A 19,032-nucleotide genomic window follows, 5' to 3' on the forward strand; every position below is an offset into this window, starting at 1 on the left:
GTTTATCTTCTTCATTGCTCTGTCTTAAATCAGACATTCCACATTTCTTACCTGGACCAATGCAATGGCAGAAGCTCCCAATGTGTAACCAGACTCCAGTCTTCATTCCTCAATCCTACTGACAGAGCTCTCTTGCTGAGAAACAAAGCTAATCTCAGTAGATACTATTCTTATATTAATGGCATTATAATAAGGTACAGCTATGCAGATGAAACCATAAGACTAAAGATACCTTCCTCTGTAGAGGGAGTAGGCTCTGGCCAGAATGATTAATATTCCAAATATCTGAATTATGAATGAACTAAGGTGTATTCACTACAAGACTCAAGACATCCTAAGGGCAGTGTCCTGAGGCCATCCTCATACCTACATGTTCAAGTTAATGTTTAGAAAACAAAGCACTCCCCCAAGTCAGCCCAGGAGTAACTATGTTGGGGCTTAGGATAAAAATAGGTCCAAATCTCCAGGCCCTGAAAGATCACTTTGTTAGGAGCAGGAATCTGTATTATACAAGTTGGACTATGTTTGTGTTTCATGTTGTTTCTAGTATTACTGGCCTCTGTTCTTCCCTACTCAAGAATAATGCTTTGAATATTATAACATGTCTCAGATTAAGAGAAGCAAGGAAAGGTCTTCTCCATATGCTTATGTGGATTGCTGAGGACCAAAAAGGTCATAGACATAGGGAATGAAGAGAAGGAATCCCAAGGTGAAATTCAGAGATAGTGATTCAGGAAATCTTGGCCTAGTACCTTTATCCCACAATCCCACAAGACATCTCTTTCCAGTGCCAACTTTGGAGATCTCAAATTTGTTTATTACTAACAGGACAGTAGGTGTCCCCTCACAATTGATTTCCTACTACTTTTAGGTAAAGTCCGAATTTTTCAAATAGGAGTGCCTCGGTGACTCAGTTAAGCGTCTGCCTTTGGCTCAGGTCATGCTCAGTGGAGAGTCTGTTTCTCCCTCTGTCCCTCCCCCTGCTCATGTTCTCTCCCCCACTCTCTCTTTTACATAGATTAATAAAATATTTGAAAAAAAAAAGAAGTCTTGGGGCATCTGGGTGGCTCAGCTTGTTAAGTGACTGTCTTCAGCTCAGGTCATGATTATGGAGTCCCAGGATTGAGTCCAGCATCGGGCTTCTGCTCAAAAGGGAGTCTGCTTCTCCCCTCCTCATACTCTGTCTCTCTCTTCCTCTCTCATTCTCTCTCTCAAATAAGTAATAAAAATAGAGAGAAAGAAAGAAAGGGAGAAAGAATTCTTAAACATACAATCCTTCTCAAACTAGACTGAACTTACTTCACATCTTACCAATACCCAAAAGTATCCAAAGAGCATATAGAACTTATCAATCTCCAACAACAAAGAACTGTCAGCATCGCCTACACAATGTCATGCCAGCAGCCCTAAAATGTCATATGAAGGTCACACGGAGCACGCTGTTCTTTTCAGATGGATAGTTAGCTGTCTTCCCATTCTGGTATATTCTCCTCATCCCTCAGAAGCTATCCTTCACCTCTTTCCTAAAGCTTCCCTTGACCCTGCACTGAAGGGGCCTCTTAATGCCTCCATGCAACTTTGCTCATAACTCTATCATTGACTTGCCCAGATGGCATTGTAATTATTTGTATACTGAGGGTTAGGATGGCAGCATATGAATTTGACGGTCACACAATTCAGCCTGTATAGCACAAACCTAAATGTAATGTGTTGAATTAGTTTATCCTTGCTTGGAAAAAGTTAGATCATGACTGAAGGAAGGTGTTTTTGGACTCATTCAAACTGTGTGTTTGCTTTTGTTTGATTTGTTTGTTTTCCTGTGCACCTATTTACACACCACTATATTTAGGCCAAGAAAATTGTACCTAAGAGAAAAATGCACCACTCCTGTTCTCTTGGAGTTTACTATCTAGGTAAGAGGCTTTTCTAACTGCTTTAGCAAAGGTACAAATCAGAAGAAGGTGGGACTATGCTAGCAGAGGTTCAGTGGAAAGCCTGAAGCCATCCAATTCAGTTCCTGCTCACCCTCTATGAGGGACAAACCACAGAACCCTGAAGCCAAACCACAGAACCCTGGAACCCTAGGGATCACCATTTGAAAGAGTAAGGGGCACATATATTAACCCAAATCAGGTAATAAATATGCAATTGTTTACTGTAAACAGTAAAATAGCATACTAACTATGGTTGTTGTTTTGTAGACTGCAAGGTGTTCTCGCAGTCTTACGTCAATTGAGTATGTATAAGAATATCATGGGGCACACCTGGGTGGCTCAATTGGTTAAGCGTATGCCTTTGGCTCAGGTTATGATTCCAGGGTTCAAGTCCCGCATTGGGCTCCCTGCTCGGTGGGGAGTCTGCTTCTCCCTCTACCTACTGCTCTCCCTGCTTATGTGTGCACTCGCTCTTTTGCTCTCTCTCTTTCTGACAAGAAATAAATAAAATCTTTTAAAAAAATAAGAATATCATGGGAAGAAGGACTGCATGAAAAGAAGGAGAAACACCGGGGGAAGAAGTAAAGAAGAGACTCAAAGATAGAAAGTGTAAAGAGGAATATCACACATGCAAAAATTAGACATTAAGGCTGACCAGTATGGGTACCTCTGTGTAGCAACGGTAGCATCAGAAGAAATAACAGTAACCATATATAGGGCACTCCTGTAAGTCAGGGACTGGGCAGAGCCCAAAGCATCCATCATCTCATCCTTACAGCAACCTTGAGAAATGCTATTGTTTCCCCATTTTACAGATGAAGAAAATGGGGCTGGAAAAGTTTAGGAATGTGTCCAAAGTTAACTAGTATATTAGAGACAGGACTCAGATTCTGGGCTATCCGAGGTCAACGCCTAGACAGGTGACAAATTTCAAAATCTTTTGTTTATGACAAGACATGTAACTCAAAGTCTTTGTCTTCATGTGCTGGCAACGTGGAAGAACAGCACATTCTGATTTGCCAGGAACACTCCAGGGTTACATCTGTTTCCCAGTGTAATTATTAACAGCACTCCCTTTCACCCTCAGAAGTGTCCCATTTTAGACAAAAATGTTCAGAGCCATCCAGCCACAATGCCATAGTGAAATGTGTCTACAAGATTTTCCAGGCCCAGTGCAAAATAAAAGTGTGAGGCCTTTTGCTCAAAAAGCAGGGGGAAATGTTTTATTAAAGGTACTGAAATAGGGGCACCTGGGTGGCTTAGTTGGTTAAGCCTCTGTCTTCAGCTCAGGTCATGATCCCAGGGTCAGGGAATTGAGCCCCACATCGGGCTCCCTGCTCAGCAGGAAGCCCGCTTCTCCCTCTCCCTCTCCTCATGCTTATGTTCCCTCTCTCATTGTCTCTCTCTGTCAAATAAATACAGTCTTTAAAAAAAAGTGGTACTGAAATATAAAGCTTTTCTCTTTCTTTCATATATTAGCTCTACTCACACTCTACTGTCCAATGGACTTCACTTATAAAACACAAGTTCAAAGATAAAACGAGCAAAAATTTCAAGACTTTGGTAGCAGAGCTCTGAACCAAGTTCCAGGTCCTTCTGAGCATGAAGCCCAGAGCAACGTGCAGAGCATGCACACCCATGAAGCTGGCCCTGCTCTGCTCTTCTGTTCACTCAAATGGGTCTGGGAAGACATCCTGATCTTGGAATGGCCTATGATTTCACAAGCACTGCACAAAATTCTGGGGAAAAACAGACAAGTAAAATATGGGCCTGTCCCCAAGAAGCTTACATTCTAATAGAATGAGACCAAAGTAAACACATACATATATAAGCCTCCTTCAGTGCAGGGAAGAAGAAACTACAAAGCAGTGAGCACTGTAGACTGGGATGGGGTAGGGGGGACAGCAGAGAGGACAGGATTATGAAGTTTCCTGAAGGAACGGAGCCCTGAAAGCCCAGTGAGAATACAAAAGGATAGAAGGGCTAGCAAGAAACAAAAGAAGCCAGAGATCCCATGGGAAGAGAGAATCACTCTACATACCAGCTATCTGTGGGGTGGGAGTGGGGAAAGTTGTTCTCGCTTTTAAAAATGAAAGGGTTGGAAATGAGAACAAAAAGGAATTAGAAATATAAAAGATCTTAGGGGTACCTGGGTGACTCTGTCAGTTAAGCATCTGACTTAAATGCTCAGGTCCTAATCTCGGAGTCCTAGAATCAAACCCCAGTCAGGCTCCCCTTAGCAGGGAGTCTGCTTCACCTTTTCCTTCTCCCTCTGCCTCTCCCCTGGTTCATGATCATGTGATCTTCTTCTTTCTCTGTCAAATAAAATTTTTAAAAATCTTTAAAAGAAAAAGAAGTATAAAAGATCTTAGTATGAATGGGGCACCTGGGTGGCTCAGTGGTTTAAGCCTCTGCCTTCAGCTCAGGTCATGATCTCAGGGTCCTGGGATCGAGCCCCACGTCGGGCTCCCTGCTCAGCGGGGAGCCTGCTTCTCCCTCTCTCTCTGCCTGTCTCTCTGCCTACTTGTGATCTCTCTCTGTCTATCAAATAAATAAATAAAAATCTTTAAAAAAAAAAAGATCTTAGTATGAAAAGTTTTCCCCTTCAGGTCATATGATCATTTAATCAAGAGAAAAAATACCATTTTGTTTGATTATGTATGGGCTTCTAAGTAAAAAATATGTTCTTGATAAAACTGAAAATATGTTTTCTATCTCTTCATAATAAAGATAAGAGTTACCCTTCATGCATGTTAATGGCTGAAACAATGACAGAAATCTAAAACGATGACTAATCTAACAAATATTTATATTTGACTTAGAAATGCACTATCAGATTTTTTACAACAAATGTACCCCTTATTTAACACTAGTGCTAACTTTTTTTAAAAAATCAATTTTATGGTTTGTCTATATTTCATATCATTCCTTCGAGATGGACTCCTAGAAATAGAATTGCCAGGCCAAAGAGTTTGAATATTTTTAAAGCTTGGTATATTATTAGCTTACACTAAAGTTAGAACTAGATTGACTACATCAACAGAAGGTGACCAAGTAATAATACATGTGTATTCAATGTTACTATAAATAATAATGAAAAAATAAATACTCAGAAATGAAAATCTAAAAGTATATTATAAGTAGATCTGGGGCTTTCAATGATTATGATTAAAAAGAAGTCAGGATAGGGTATGTGCTTTGGGGAGTGCTGTGAAGTGTGTAAACCTGGTGATTCACAGACCTGTACCCCTGGGGATAAAAATATATGTTTATAAAAAATTAAAAAATTAAAAAAAAAAAGAAGTCAGGATAAACTTTAGTGTGTTTGTGTGTGTGTGTACATGTTTGTGCATAAGTATTGGATGTACGTGCACAAAATAATGGACAAAGAAAAATAAAAGTGGAAGAGTCCATAATTTCTGAATGAAATAAGAAGAATGAAATCATTAAATGAAATACTTGTAAATAGGTACATATCATTTATTTTATACCTCCCACAATTTCTTGGGTTTTTTTTTTCTTTTTTTAAAAAGATTTTATTTATTTATTTGTCAGAGAGAGAGATCTCAAGCAGGAGAAGCAGCAGGCAGAGAGAGAAGCAGGCTCCCTGCTGAGCAAAGATTCCAATGTGGGGCTCAATCCCAGGACCCTGGGATCATGACCAGAGCTAAAGGCAGATAGATGCTTAAGCAACTGAGCCACCCATGTGTCCCCTCCCACAATTTCTTACCCAACTCTATCTAGCAATAAGTTTTCAATTTTAATAATCAAGTGTTAAGGTTAGAGGAAAAACTCATATATTAATGATCAACAAATTAGTTTTTGATGTAGATTAGGTTAGCTCTCTATTTCTACAATTCAGGACTCTGCACAGTACTTTTTTCAAATACCTCTAGAAAGAAGTAACTAATACAGTTTAAGAAGTGGCTCAGATTTTTCAAAAGCCAAAGGACTTCGTCACCAATGAAATTTCATGAAAGGCAAATCTGAAGCTATTAAAAGTCAAATATCCACCTCACATCAGTCAGAATGGCTAGTATCAAAATAACAAGAAATAACAAGTGTTGGCAAAGACATGGAGGAAAGGAAACCCTCATGCACTGTTGGTGGTAATGTAAATTTCTGGGGTCCTTATGGAAAACAGTATGGAAGTTCCTCAAATAACTAAAAATAGAAGTATCATATGATCTATAACTCCAGTTCTGGGCGTTTGCCTGAGGGAAATGAAAACACCAATTCAAAAAGATATATGTATACCTGTTTGTTGCAGCATTATTTACAGTATGTAAGCAACTTAAGCGTCCATCTATAGATGAATTGATCTAGAAGATGTGGTATGGAATAGAATATGAAATTCACTATGGAATATTACTCAGCCATAAAAAGCATTAAATCTGGCCATTTGTGACAACACAGATTAACAGTATTATGCCAAGTGAAGTGAGTCGGACAGAAAGACACCATATAACTTCATTTATAGTGGAATCTAAAAAACAAAACAAGCAAACAACAACAAAAAGAGAAACAGATTCATCAATACAGAGAACAAACAAGGAGTTGCCAGCAGGGAGGAGGGTCGGGGGATAAGTGAAATAGATAAAGAGGATTAAGAGGTACACACTTCTGATTATAAGTCATAGAAACATACAACATAGGGAATATAGTCAATAATATTGTAATAACTTTGTAAAAAAATGTCAAATCTTAAAAACATGCTTTTTTGACATTGCTACATGGAAGTGTACAACAATCCAATTTATCACCAATTACCCATATATTCTCAAATATCTAAATATTTCCAAAGAATGTGGTCCCAGAGGCTCAGGTATCCTGATTTTAATTTGAGAAGTCAACCAGAAGTCAACCTGTGTTGAAACAATGTTCTCTCTTTCTAGACATAGCAAAGAAGTGAATTTCTCTACCATAATTATAAGCAGAACGTTTACATCTTACAGAACACTGAGCGGGAAGTTTTGGCCTTTGAAACATTTCCCGTTGGACCAGGAGGGCATGCAACACGGAGGTGGAAGGAGCAGAAGGTTTGAAGATGTGAGTTAGATTGCAAAGTCTAAGAGCTCCTCAGTCCTATGCTCTCCCAGGCATCTGGGTGGAAAAGAGACAATGCTCAAAGTTTGTCTTTGCAACAATGAATAGAAAAAAAAAAAAAATCAATTTCTGAGGGTTGTCTCAGAAGTTTCTTTCACTCAGTTTTGCCCCTTCTGGCTCTAAAATGAATGAAACGTTTCCAGAGCAGGCTTCCAATACGTCAAGCTGAAACTTTGAAACAAAGTTCCTGCCAGTTCTTTCTATGAAATCTTGAAGTTTTTTTGACACTAGTTTTATTATACTGCACTACTGGGCTCAGTATGAACAGAGAATCCAGAAGCTGAGCTGGGAGAGCAAATTTAAACCCGGGAGGGAGGATGGGGGTAAGACTGCAGGGCTAGAACAGGGTGAGCACCACAGGTGGCTTTAACAGCCAACAGCTGCTAGAGATCATAACCCCACTGCTCGTTCTCTACCCCTTGCCAGAATCCTGTGTTTCAAAGATTATTATAACTAAAGGGACTTCGCTGCCATCTAATCTGAATAATGAACTCAAGGTCCAAAACAATCAAGGATTTTTTTTTTCTTTTAACTAAATGTACCTGAATGTAGTAGACTGACCTTAATCACCAAGCCAAAGTCTTAAAAACCCAGGGGAGGAGAAGAGGGTAAAAAAATTACACAAGGCAGCCAGGGACGGGGTAAAGAGTGAGGAAAGAGGGGGTAAGCAGGGATTCCCGGGACAGGACCCTTCTCCCATTGGACCTAACTTTTCAAGCCCGCATGTGTCCAAGGCCCTGGCAAACTCATTGGGTGTCCAGGCTTTAAACAGTCCCGCCCGGGGTCCACGCGCGGGCGAGCAGAGTGTCCGTGCGCGGGTTCATGGTCCCGCGACGCCGGGAGCGGTGCCCTGTCCCCCCGCAGACAATGCCACGCGCCCGCTGCCGCTTCGGGATCCGCGCGCTGCGCCGCCTGCTACACCCTGCATAGAGGAGGGGAGACACACTCTCCGACACCAGGAGCTCCAGCGTGCCCACATAGTCCCGCTCGGTCTTCTGGAGCTCGCTGAGCACGCACACGCGCAAGCGAAGCTGTTTCTCCAGGTCCTTGGCTCTCTGGGCGCGGCCGTCCCAGCGGCTCCCGTCGGTCATGGTGGGCGGCGGGACGCAGGGCTGCTGTGCTGCGCGCTATTCCGCTAGCCGACTGGCGCCCGGCCCCGCGCCGGCCAGAGGGGAAAGTTGCTGCATCCGAGAAGCCCGAGGGGGTACCGGCGACTTTACAGGCTGGGTAGAGGCTGGGGTGTTGGGAGAGGAAAGGGCGCTCGCTGGAACTCAGGCGCGGGAGGCGCGAGGCTCTGATCAGACAACTCACGGGAGAGGCGGCCCGGGTCCCGGACCTGCACGCCGAGCCCCGCGGCTCTGGCCTCACGCGGCCGGGGCTGGCGGGGAGGCAGCTCCGACAGCGAGAGCGGTGACTTAAACATTAATCAAATGCTTTGTACCCATGTGACTCCGACCCTTTACCCTTCGCCAAATCTCAGGAAAAATGAAACAACCCTGGGGAAGTGTGTTGCATGCCAGCTAACACACACACACACACGGAGTCAGCACTTCAGTTGGAACTAATTGGAGATTCCCAAACCTAGGAGGACATTCTCCAAGACACAGCTCAAGGGTTGCTTCTATGATTCCCGCCTATTGTTTAGCTTTAATGTGTTTTGTACAAATCCTGAAAGCAAAGACACAAGTCCCCACGGTTACATAACTGGATGGGAACAAAACAACCATGGTATTGACCCTACCATCTTTGAAAAGAAACACATTGATTTTTGGTTTTGTTTGGGCACAAAATAGGTTTGCTTTTAAAAGCCCCCCAACCGAGAATAATTCACAGGGCAGACACCCTCCTGTCTGCCCTTGGAAAGTCAATTAGCATAAAAAATGAAGACACTATGGGAAAGTGACAGCCCTGGCCCAAACAACAGACTCCAGATAGAATGAGCATCCCCATTGCACTGTGCTGTTTTGGAGGGATGCTTTGCATGCCTATGACTTTTTTCCAATAGCAAGATAATATGAAATTCAATCACAGGCAAAAATACTTGTGCCAATTTTGTTTCTGAGAGCTGCTATGATTTAACACAGTGTCACTAAATGAGCAGCTTTGTCTAAAGCTGTTATTGAGTGGTTATCAAAAGATATGTAGATACACATAAAGATATATAGATACAGATATATTCTTAGGATTTGAAAAAGGAGAGAAACACAGAGCATGTCCTGATTGGAATATGTATGTTTTTGCCTTTTCTCACTTGGAAACAGAATCAGAAGCTAATGATCACTGAACATTTAACAATTCCACGCAGAATAATCCATATATACTTTTGTCTTTATATTATCCACATTGATTTGTCAGTGTCATTTTTTTCCTACTTAGAACTTGAAGCACTCCACACTAATGACATTTAAATAAACTGAAGAGTGAATGGCTTTGATGAAAGAAAGTAGCATGTTAATTTTTCCCAATAGTTGAAAGCATTAGCAAATCTCTAAAAATAAAAGATATTTTCCACATTACTTACATTAAAATAATTATTAGAGATATCTTTTCAGAGCATGATGAATCCCTACGTCCCTCAAAGAGCAAAGAGGGAGTGAAATATTCTTCTTTTATTAAGGGCACGGCTTTTGAATGTGTGAGGAGCTGATGGACAAGATATGATTTTCCTTTGTTTTGTGCATGCCTATATACAGGTAGCTCTGAACAAAGGACAAATAAACAAATGGCTTCACACCTTGTGGCAGAAGAACAAAGGAGGAGGAGCCTTAAAGAGCAGATCTCATAACCCCTAGTAAACAATAAACAAAAGTAACAAGGGGAGGACAAAGGAAATACACATCCAACAATGAATGGAGAAAATCAAACATGGTTTATCCTTTTCACAATGTACCACAAGCAGCTAGGAATGAATGCTTTTCCTCCTTCTTACATCTACCCTTCTCAAATGAAAAACGTGAGTAAATAAATCAGGCTTTCCATTCAGGCACTCTTATAGGTAAATATATATATATATATTTCTAACCAATCCCCCCCCCCAAGTTTGAGCCTATTTATGCCATTATCCTTCTATCAAAAATAATTAGTTTATATTCAAGCCACTAGAGCTTCAGCCTCATCTCTGAGAGTAATATATTGAGCTTAAATCTCCAGTGGGGTTTTACCTACCCAAACCATTTGCCTTGAATCTACAAACGTGTATTGAGTACCTCTATGTGCATTGCATGGACCTATGGCCTGAGGACCACAGAGACTTGATCTCTAGGCAAATATTTCTGAAGGTATTTCACAGACCATTACATGGAGGTCTTGTTGAACATTTATGGGCCTTATTCTAGATGTATTGAATGAGAATCTCAGAGATGCAAGCCCTAAACTCTTTTGATGGGTTTTCATATTATTCTTACCTCACTAATATTTGAGAACCACCATTCTAAGGAATTGTAATTGAGTAGGAGAGTGTTATAAATATAAGTAATTCTGTTCAAAGGAAGCTGCAAGGCATGCTTTGAAAAAAAAAAGTGCAAGGATGTTAACAGAAAAATATTCAAGTGTGCACATCCAATTGTCTCTCAGAAATGCTCATGTAGAAATTATTATGATATTAACAGTTTTTCCCCATTCTTCTGTTCCTCAGTGTAGTATTCCTCAACACCATTTGTAATAAATGAACAGCTTCAGAACACCATGTAGTGCCTTCTGAAAGGCACCTCTCAGTGTCTTTTGTAGCCCTGGCAGGAGTTCTTAATTCCTTATCAAAGACTTAAGAGCATAAGAAAACAGGGCCAGAGTATCTGGAAACCTTCACTTTGATGGCAAATAGGGTCTTTCATAAACTCTGAATGTGTTGTATCCCTCCCCAGTTCCTCTATTGAAACTTGAAGCTCTGTCTGCCAGGAAAAGGAAAGCAACAACAAAAATGATGGACAGGATCCAGTTTTTTCCTGAAATACTAATGAGGTTGAAGCATCCAATAAAAAAGGGATGGGAAAAAAGAAGATAGTGAGAAAAGGCTAAGTGGTAAACTAGCCCAGCCATTAGGTTTATTTCATATGCATGTACTTGTTCAGGTTAAAATCTATTATTATACAGTTCAAAGAGCCAAAGTACAATGCACAGTAGGTTTTCTTTGGTCAGACTTAGAGAAGAACAACTCCTGGACTGAAGAACCCAAGATGGTCTCTTAAAAAAAAAAAAAAAAAAAAAAGAGTTCCCAACTTCTATTTATGATAGAGATCATTTTAGCTTGCCTGCCATCCCGGTACTAGTGTTTGCCCAGGTGAAGTAATAAATCAGATTTGATGTGGAAGTCATTTAAAGACTACAGCACTGGCTAAAAACAAGAAAGAAAGATCACTTCATTGCACAGCCATCTTGTTAAACAGAGAATTCTAGGAGACAGACTTTTTTATTTACAAGTAAAAATGATTCTGGCATTTCCTTTACTACTCTAGCCTATGATAGATGATTCTAGATTATACTCATATAAAAAATATAGGTATGTTGGAGCTGTATAAAGCATAATTAAGAGTCTTGGACAAGAAGAGATCAAGAGAGTTTTTCCTGGAATACAAGAAGGGTTTGAATCTGCTTCAAATCCCTCAGGTAAAGGCAAATGTCATTTATGACCCAGCCTCTCAGGGTTTATTTCATGCCACTCTCACCTTGGCAAATGAACCCCAGCCATGCGGGAGTACTTTCAGAATTCTTAAATGCCAAGATCCATAGCACAGTCCTTTTTCTTATCATCCGTTATGTTCATTATAATTGCCAGGTCAATTGATGGAATTCTTTACTGGACCACAGTATCTTGAAGGAAAAGACAGTGTCACCACAGCTTCTCCAGAATCTGGCATACAGTCTTGTTAAATATATATTTGTTGATCAAATGAATTGCACTGGAATTCTTTAATCTCTGAACAAAAATGGTCTTTGTTTAGACTTGGCTTTTTGCTTCTCTAACATTTCTTCAGGAGAAGGCAAGATAGATACCCTTTTATTTTCTCAGAGAAAAATGGTGTATATGTAAATAACTGTCACTGTGACTCATGATTTTGTTTAGAGGACAAGAAGAAACTACAAATATTACATTTCTTATATTCTCAAAGAAGTATCATTCATTTCACCTGAAATGTGGCAATCACATAATTAAAATCCATATACACTATTCCTTAACCAATCATGGGAAACTGAAAGAAATACATGATAATAAATTCAGGGAAGAAATCACATTACCAAAGCAAAAAAGTTTACTGAAAACAGATATGTAATATATTAGGCTAGAGAGTTCCTATAAACCCTCTTATATTTCACCTTCCCAACACAGATTTTCTTATTGTGAACATCTTGCATTAGTGTGGCACACTTGTTACAATTAATCAGCCAATATGTATAAATTATTATTAATGAAAATCTATAGCTTACATTAGAATCCACTCCTGATGTTGCACATTCTGTGTGTTTTAACAGATGTATGATATAGGGGCGCCTGAGTGGCTTAGTCTGTTAAGTGTCTAACTCTTGATTTTGGCTCAGGTCATGATCTCAGGGTCCAGAGATTGAGCCCTGCATCAGGCTCTGTGCTAAGAGGGGAGTCTGCTTTTCTGCCTCTCTCTCTCTCTGCCCCTTCCATCTTGCTCTTTTGCTCTCTTTCTCTTCAATAAATAAGTAAATCTTTTTAAAAATGTATGACATATCTCCACCACTACAGGTCAGAAAACAATTTCTAAAAGTGCCCTGCTCTCTACATATTTACTCCTCTCTCCATTCCCCCATCCTGGCAATTACTGATCTTTTTACTGTCTCTGTAGTTTTGTCTTTTACAGAGTGACATGTAGTTGGAATCATACATTATGTACATTTTCAGACAAGCTTCTTCCACTTAGCAATCTGCATTTAAGTTTCCTCCATGTCTTTTCATGGCTTGATAGCTCATTTCTTTTTATCACTGAATAAAATTCCATTATCAGGATGTACCAGCTTATCAACTTACCTCTTGAAGGACATCTTGAATGTTTCCACATTTTGGCAATTAGGAAGAAAGATGCTATGAACATTATTGGGCAGGTTTTATACAGATAGAACATTTCAACTCCTTCGAGTAAATACCAAGGAGTATGACTGCTGGATCACAAGATGAGAGTGTATTTCAGCCAAACTGTTTTGAAGAGACTGTATCATTTTTTATTCCCATCAGCAGTGAACGAATATTCCTCTTGTTCCACATCCTCACCAGCCATTGGTGGTATCAGGATTTGGGATTTTGGCCATTCTAATTGGTATGTAGTTTCATCCTATTGTTGTTTTATTTTATAATTCCCTAGTGCCATACAAGACTGAATATCTTTTCATATGCTTACTTGTCATCCATTCATGCTTACTATATCCTCTCTCATAATCTGTCTGTTAAGGTCTTTGGTCCATTTTTAATGAAGTTGCTTTCTAATTAAGCTATAGGAGCTATTTGTATATTTTGTACAATAGTCCTTTTATCAGATATGTCTTTTGCAAATAATTTCTCCCAGTCTGTGGCCCGTCTTTTTATTCTTTTGACGTTGTCTTTTGGCAGAGAAGATCTTGACTTTAATGAAGTTCAACTTAACAAGTTTTTCTTTCACAGATCACATTTTTGGCACTCTACCCAAAAAATGTTTGGATTTATCATTGTCACACCCAAAGTCGCCCAGATTTTCTCTTAGGTTGTCTTCTCAGATGTTTAGCTTTGCATTTTACATTCAGGCCCATGATCTGTGAATTAATATTTTTGAGAGGTGTAAGGTCTTTGTCTAGATTTGTGGGGTTTTTTTGGTTTGTTTTTTTGCATTGATTGTTCAGTTGTTCCTGCATGACTCGATGAAAAGATTATCCTTTCTCCATTAAATTGCCTTTGCTCCTTTCTCAAAGATCAGTTGATTATGTTTGTGTGGGTCTTTTTCTGGACTCTTTATTCTCTTTCCTTGATCTATTTGTCTCTTCTTTCCCCAGTACTGCACTGTATTGATTACTCTAGATTTATACTCTGTCTCAAAGTTACTCCTCTGACTTTGTTCTTCGCCATATCAGGGTCTTTTGCCCCTCCATATCAACTTAGAATAGTTTTTTTCAATATTCACAAGATAGCTTGCTGAGATTTTGTTTGGAATTATGTTGAATCTATATATCAAGTTAGAAAGAACTGACGTACTTACAATATGGAATATTTCTACCCATGAACATAGAATATCTCTTCATTTATTTGGATCTACATTGCTTTCTTTCATCAGAGTTTCATTATGTTTCTCATATAGATATTACATATACTGTGTTAACATTATACCTATGTATAGTTTTTGGTACTAAAAATAAGAATGAAGCTGCTATAAACTTTAGTGTGCAGGGTTTTGTGTGGACATGAGGTTTACAAAGTAAATGGTCTTGTGTTTTTTATTTCAAATTTTAATTATTCATTACTAGTATAGAAGAAAGCAATTAGCTTTTTATTTTAGTCTAGTATCCTTCTAGCTTGTTTTAATCACTTACTAGTAACAGGAGGTTTTTATTGTTAATGTTTTGGACTTCCACATAGTCATGTCATCCTACAGCAAGGATAGTTTTATTTCTTCCTTCCTAATCTGTACACTTTTAATTTCCTTTTCTTATTTTATTGCATTAGCTAGGATTTAATACAATATAAAATAGAAGTGGTAAGAGCACATATCTTTGCCTTATTCTAGATCTTAGTGGGAAACCATCTAGTTGCTCACCATTAAGTATGATATTAGCTGTAGGTTTTCAAGGATGTTCTTTATCAAGTTGAGAGAGGGTATGCCCATTTTTGATAGTTGTTTTAAATCTTATATTGGCAACATCTGTAAATAAGCAACACACTTAAAATACTCCTTCCTGTTACAGAAAAGTTATGCAATGTCTCCTGACTACCCATTGTATTACATGAGACTATTAACAATTCTGCCTTTCTTTCTCTGACTCACCACCTTCCACCTTTACCTTTTAATCAGTAGCTTTAGTTTTGTACTGTCAGGATTGATAATATTTATCTTGTATTGTGTAACTACATTTAAGACATCCACATTTCTTTTTAAAAGTTTAAAATCAATTAACAGTGTATATATTATATGACTACTTAAATAATGCTCATTGCATAAATAAGTTGTACAATAAAATTGTACTTCCTTCTCTTTGGGTCCAAATTCATAACACTCAGGACACTCAGGGACCTCTTCTAGGTTAAATGGGTTCTGTTTCATAACACACCATCAATTGCTGAAAGACCTGCATGACATTGGGTTTCTTTCATATCTGAACCAAGACTTTATTAGACATTCTGTTAGGTTTTGGTTTTATTTTCTATTTTTGGTAGAGATTCTAATTTTCTGTGAAGAGAAGAAATCTATCCTTTCTTTGGAAAATCACTAATATTCTCCTGCCACTTATGTACTATCTGTTGCTCTGTTTTGTTTTTATTCTGTTCATTCTTCTTGGAGCCCTTGATTTCATTTGCACACTGGACTGATAGAATAAGTACCTGATCAAAAACTGTCATCCTGGGATTGCTTTTCCAATTCCAGTGAATTCCACCATCTCTCTTTTCAGAGTCTTTTCTCATGGTATATTCATTTTCTTGGGCTTCCATAACTAAGTTTTAACATCTCACAGTACTGGAAGATGAAAGTATAAGATCAAGAGGTTGAAAAGGTTGATTTTTTCTAAGGTCTATGAGGGAGAATCTGATCATCCCTCTCTCCTATTGCTGGGTATCCTTAGATATTCCTTAGCTTGTAGATGGGTTCTCCCCATGTCTTCCACATTGTTTTTCTTCTGTGCATGTCTGTGTTCCCTTTTTAGAAGAACAGTCATATTGGATTATGGTCTCTCCTAATGACCTCATCGTAAATTGATCTGAAAAACTTTGTTCCAAAGAAGGTCACATTCATAGGTCCTGGGGACTAGAATGACAAAATCTTTTGGGAGCATATAATTCAACTGACAACACTTGATATCTACACCCATTTCACTGGATTATATCTCAAATGACTTCCTTTAGAAGAGTGCATGACATAAAAATTTTCTGAGTCCTGGGAACTCTAAAATGTAGTTATTTTGCCATGATGCATTTGCTTCAGAATTATTATCCATTAGAACTGTAAATACCATTGCTCATTTTTCTCTTACCAGTTGTGTTGGTGATTAGAAATGCAGTGCCACTTTGACTCTCTATCCTTTGCAGATGACCTGTTTTATCTATGTAAGTTTTTTTGGAATGCTCTTTCTTTTGTGTTCTGACAGAAAGATTTCAGGCATACATTTACATGTGGATTTTCTCTTAATTTACTGGAACTTGATAGACTCAAACAGAATAGTGTTTCTGACCTCTGGGAAAGTTTTTTTGTAGTATTTCTTTAAAATTTCTTTCTCTTAGTGGGGCACCGGGTGGCTCAGTTGGTTAAATGTCTGACTCTTAATCTCAACTCAGATATTAATCTCAGGGTTGTGAGTTCAAGCCCATTGAACTTAGAAATTATTTTGATTAAAATTTAAAATTAATTAATTTAATTTAAAATTAAAATTAAAATTAAAATTTATTTACCTTTGTTAATGTATGCCCATTTTTCTGGAAATCCTGTTAGTTGAGTTGGATCTCTTAGAATTATACTCTGAATATCTTATCTATTTCAAGTGTTCAATCTCCTTGTTTTGTTGTTGTTGCCTCTGTCTCATTCAATCTCTTTGTTTTTCTCTTTATGTTGTGCGAGAACTACTCACATTATATTCTAACCCTTCTTTAAATATTTCATTTGGCATATAATTAAATATATAATAAATGTTCCAATTTGTTCCTTGACTGTTCTTTCTTATAGCATTCTGCTCTTGTACTTGGGGTTACTACCTTCTCAAATCTTTCTCTGAAATTTCTTTGTTTCTTCTAGCAACAATTTTTCTGTTGTTGGTGGTTTTTTGGTTTTTTTCTTTTTCTTTCTTTCTTTCTTTCTTTTTTTTTTTTTTTTTTTTTTTTTGGTCTTGTCTTTGTCTTTCTTTTATCCAGTCCTTTTGTGATGTTGACCGTATATTCATTCCAATTAAGAAAAGGGAATGGGATTGTTTCTCTCTGCAGCAGGGATGTGTTTCCTATATTTATGTGGGTTTGTCTTTGTACTTGGTCTCATTAATAGACATTTACTGAGGCCTTTATGTAGGTGTCTAGGACTTGTCTAAATGGAATGAATTATTAATGGGTACAGGCAGGTAATAGGTCTTTAGCTGTGGAAGTTCCAACTGCCAAAATGGGAGAACTTTACTCTGGGGTGCTGGCACCAAAAGTTCCAATTTTGCCTGTATTGATACTCGTATCTTATTAGAGAAGAATCTTTAGGTGTTTTTAGTCTGAGACTGATGCTTGATTTTTACACTAAGCATCAGAAAACACAGAGAAGGGAAGCAAATAAATGAGCATGTCAGGAAGAAAACATTAGGCCACTGTGCAAATAGCCCTCTCAGATATGCCACCCTTCTCACTCTTGTTGCCTTTACACCCTCCAACTTTCCTCTAGGTCAACCTTCTCCTGTTTTCTGCTCTACACCTGCCTCACTCTTTTCCTTGTTGAAAATCTTCCATCCTCTTTTTATCTTTCATAAGTGTGTTGAAATCTCTCCCCTGCTCATGTTTCTATTTCATTTCCTTTATGGCAATGGGTGTTTTCTTTTACTCTTACCCAACGTTGGTAGGGGGATTGAAGGGATTAAGGAAAAACACACACCCTCTGTCCATTATCTTGTACCATCTATAAATACAAATTTCAAATTCTATATAACACTGCTGCCAGTGGAACATTTAAATAAAAAAGTCTGTATTACCAAAGAGAGAAAACTAGTGGTGACTTCATATCTTGATTAATGACATGTATACATACACTTAAATAAGTGTACACACACAAGATGTGGTAGAACAAATAGCCAGTTCTAAGAGGAAAGTTATGGAACTGAAATACACTAGATGGAAGCATTTACATAATTTTTTAAAATAGTAAATGGCTCTTTTTTTTAAGATTTTGCTTATTTGTTTGACACAGAGAGAGATCACAAGTAGGCAGAGAGGCAGGCAGAGAGAAGAGGGGGAAGCACGTTCCCTGCTGAGCAGAAAGCCCGATACAGGGCTCAATCCCAGAACCCTGAGATCATGACCTGAGCCAAGGGCAGTGGCTTTAACTCACTGAGACACCCAGGCACCCCTACATAAGTTTTTAAAGATAATACTAGATAGTGGGTTACACAACATGTGGTATTTTACAGCATAACTGACCTCATTCAACCATTATAGGTCACATAATGCCCTTTAATGAATTCCCTATATCCACATCATTTAGTAATTTCACAATTTGGTTGCTCCCACTAAGGGATAGAGTCTTTTTTTCCCACTACCTTAAGTCATAACTGACCTCGTGAATTGCCTTTTCCAAAAGGATATGATAGAAGTGATGATCTGTAAGTTCCAGAGATTAAGCCCTAGAAAAACTTGTAACTTCCATTTTTGCCCTCTTGAAAACCTGAGATCATCATCTAGACAAAAGCCCAGAGTAACCTTCTGTAGGATTGGAAGCCACGTGGAGAAGAGCCAAAGTACCTTAACCAACAGTCATCATCAGTTGTCAGATATGAGAGTGATACCAGATGGGACTCTGGTTCCAACTGAGCTGTCACATGACTGCAACCATATGAATGAGCTCAGGCAAGACCAGAAGAAGAAACACTCATGTGGTCTACTCACAAAATTAAGAAAAATAATAAATATTGATGTTTTAAGTCACTAAGTTTTGGAATGTATTTTTTTTTTCTTGAGCAATGGATTTTTAAAAACAACCTCTAACAGAAGTTCTGAACTTTGTGTCTAATTGAACATTTTTTAGGGGTGGGGGAGGGGCAGAGGGAAAGGGAGAGAGACTCTTAAGCAGGCGCACGCCCAGCATAACATGGGGCTCTGTCTTACAACCCTGAGATCATG

General features: G+C 38.6%; 2 protein-coding genes across 2 annotated transcripts in view; one reads left to right on the plus strand and one right to left on the minus strand.

Moving 5' to 3' along the window:
- The window catches only part of LOC309857126 (uncharacterized protein), a 77,446-nt gene extending 68,956 nt beyond the window's left edge, over window positions 1-8,490 (plus strand). Inside the window, exon 2 of the mRNA XM_082749986.1 lies at window positions 7,981-8,490. Within this exon, the coding sequence (XP_082606112.1) occupies window positions 8,130-8,459 (330 nt within the window). The 5' untranslated portion in view covers window positions 7,981-8,129 and the 3' untranslated portion in view covers window positions 8,460-8,490. The remainder of the gene's footprint in view (window positions 1-7,980) is intronic.
- LOC309857125 (phosphatidylinositol 3,4,5-trisphosphate-dependent Rac exchanger 2 protein-like) overlaps window positions 1-19,032 on the minus strand; it is a 159,138-nt gene that overhangs the window by 115,644 nt on the left and 24,462 nt on the right. The gene's annotated exons all lie outside the window — the stretch shown is intronic.

Source organism: Mustela nivalis, assembly GCF_964662115.1.
Source record: "Mustela nivalis genome assembly, contig: HAP1_SCAFFOLD_405, whole genome shotgun sequence".
Classification (NCBI taxonomy): domain Eukaryota; kingdom Metazoa; phylum Chordata; class Mammalia; order Carnivora; family Mustelidae; genus Mustela; species Mustela nivalis.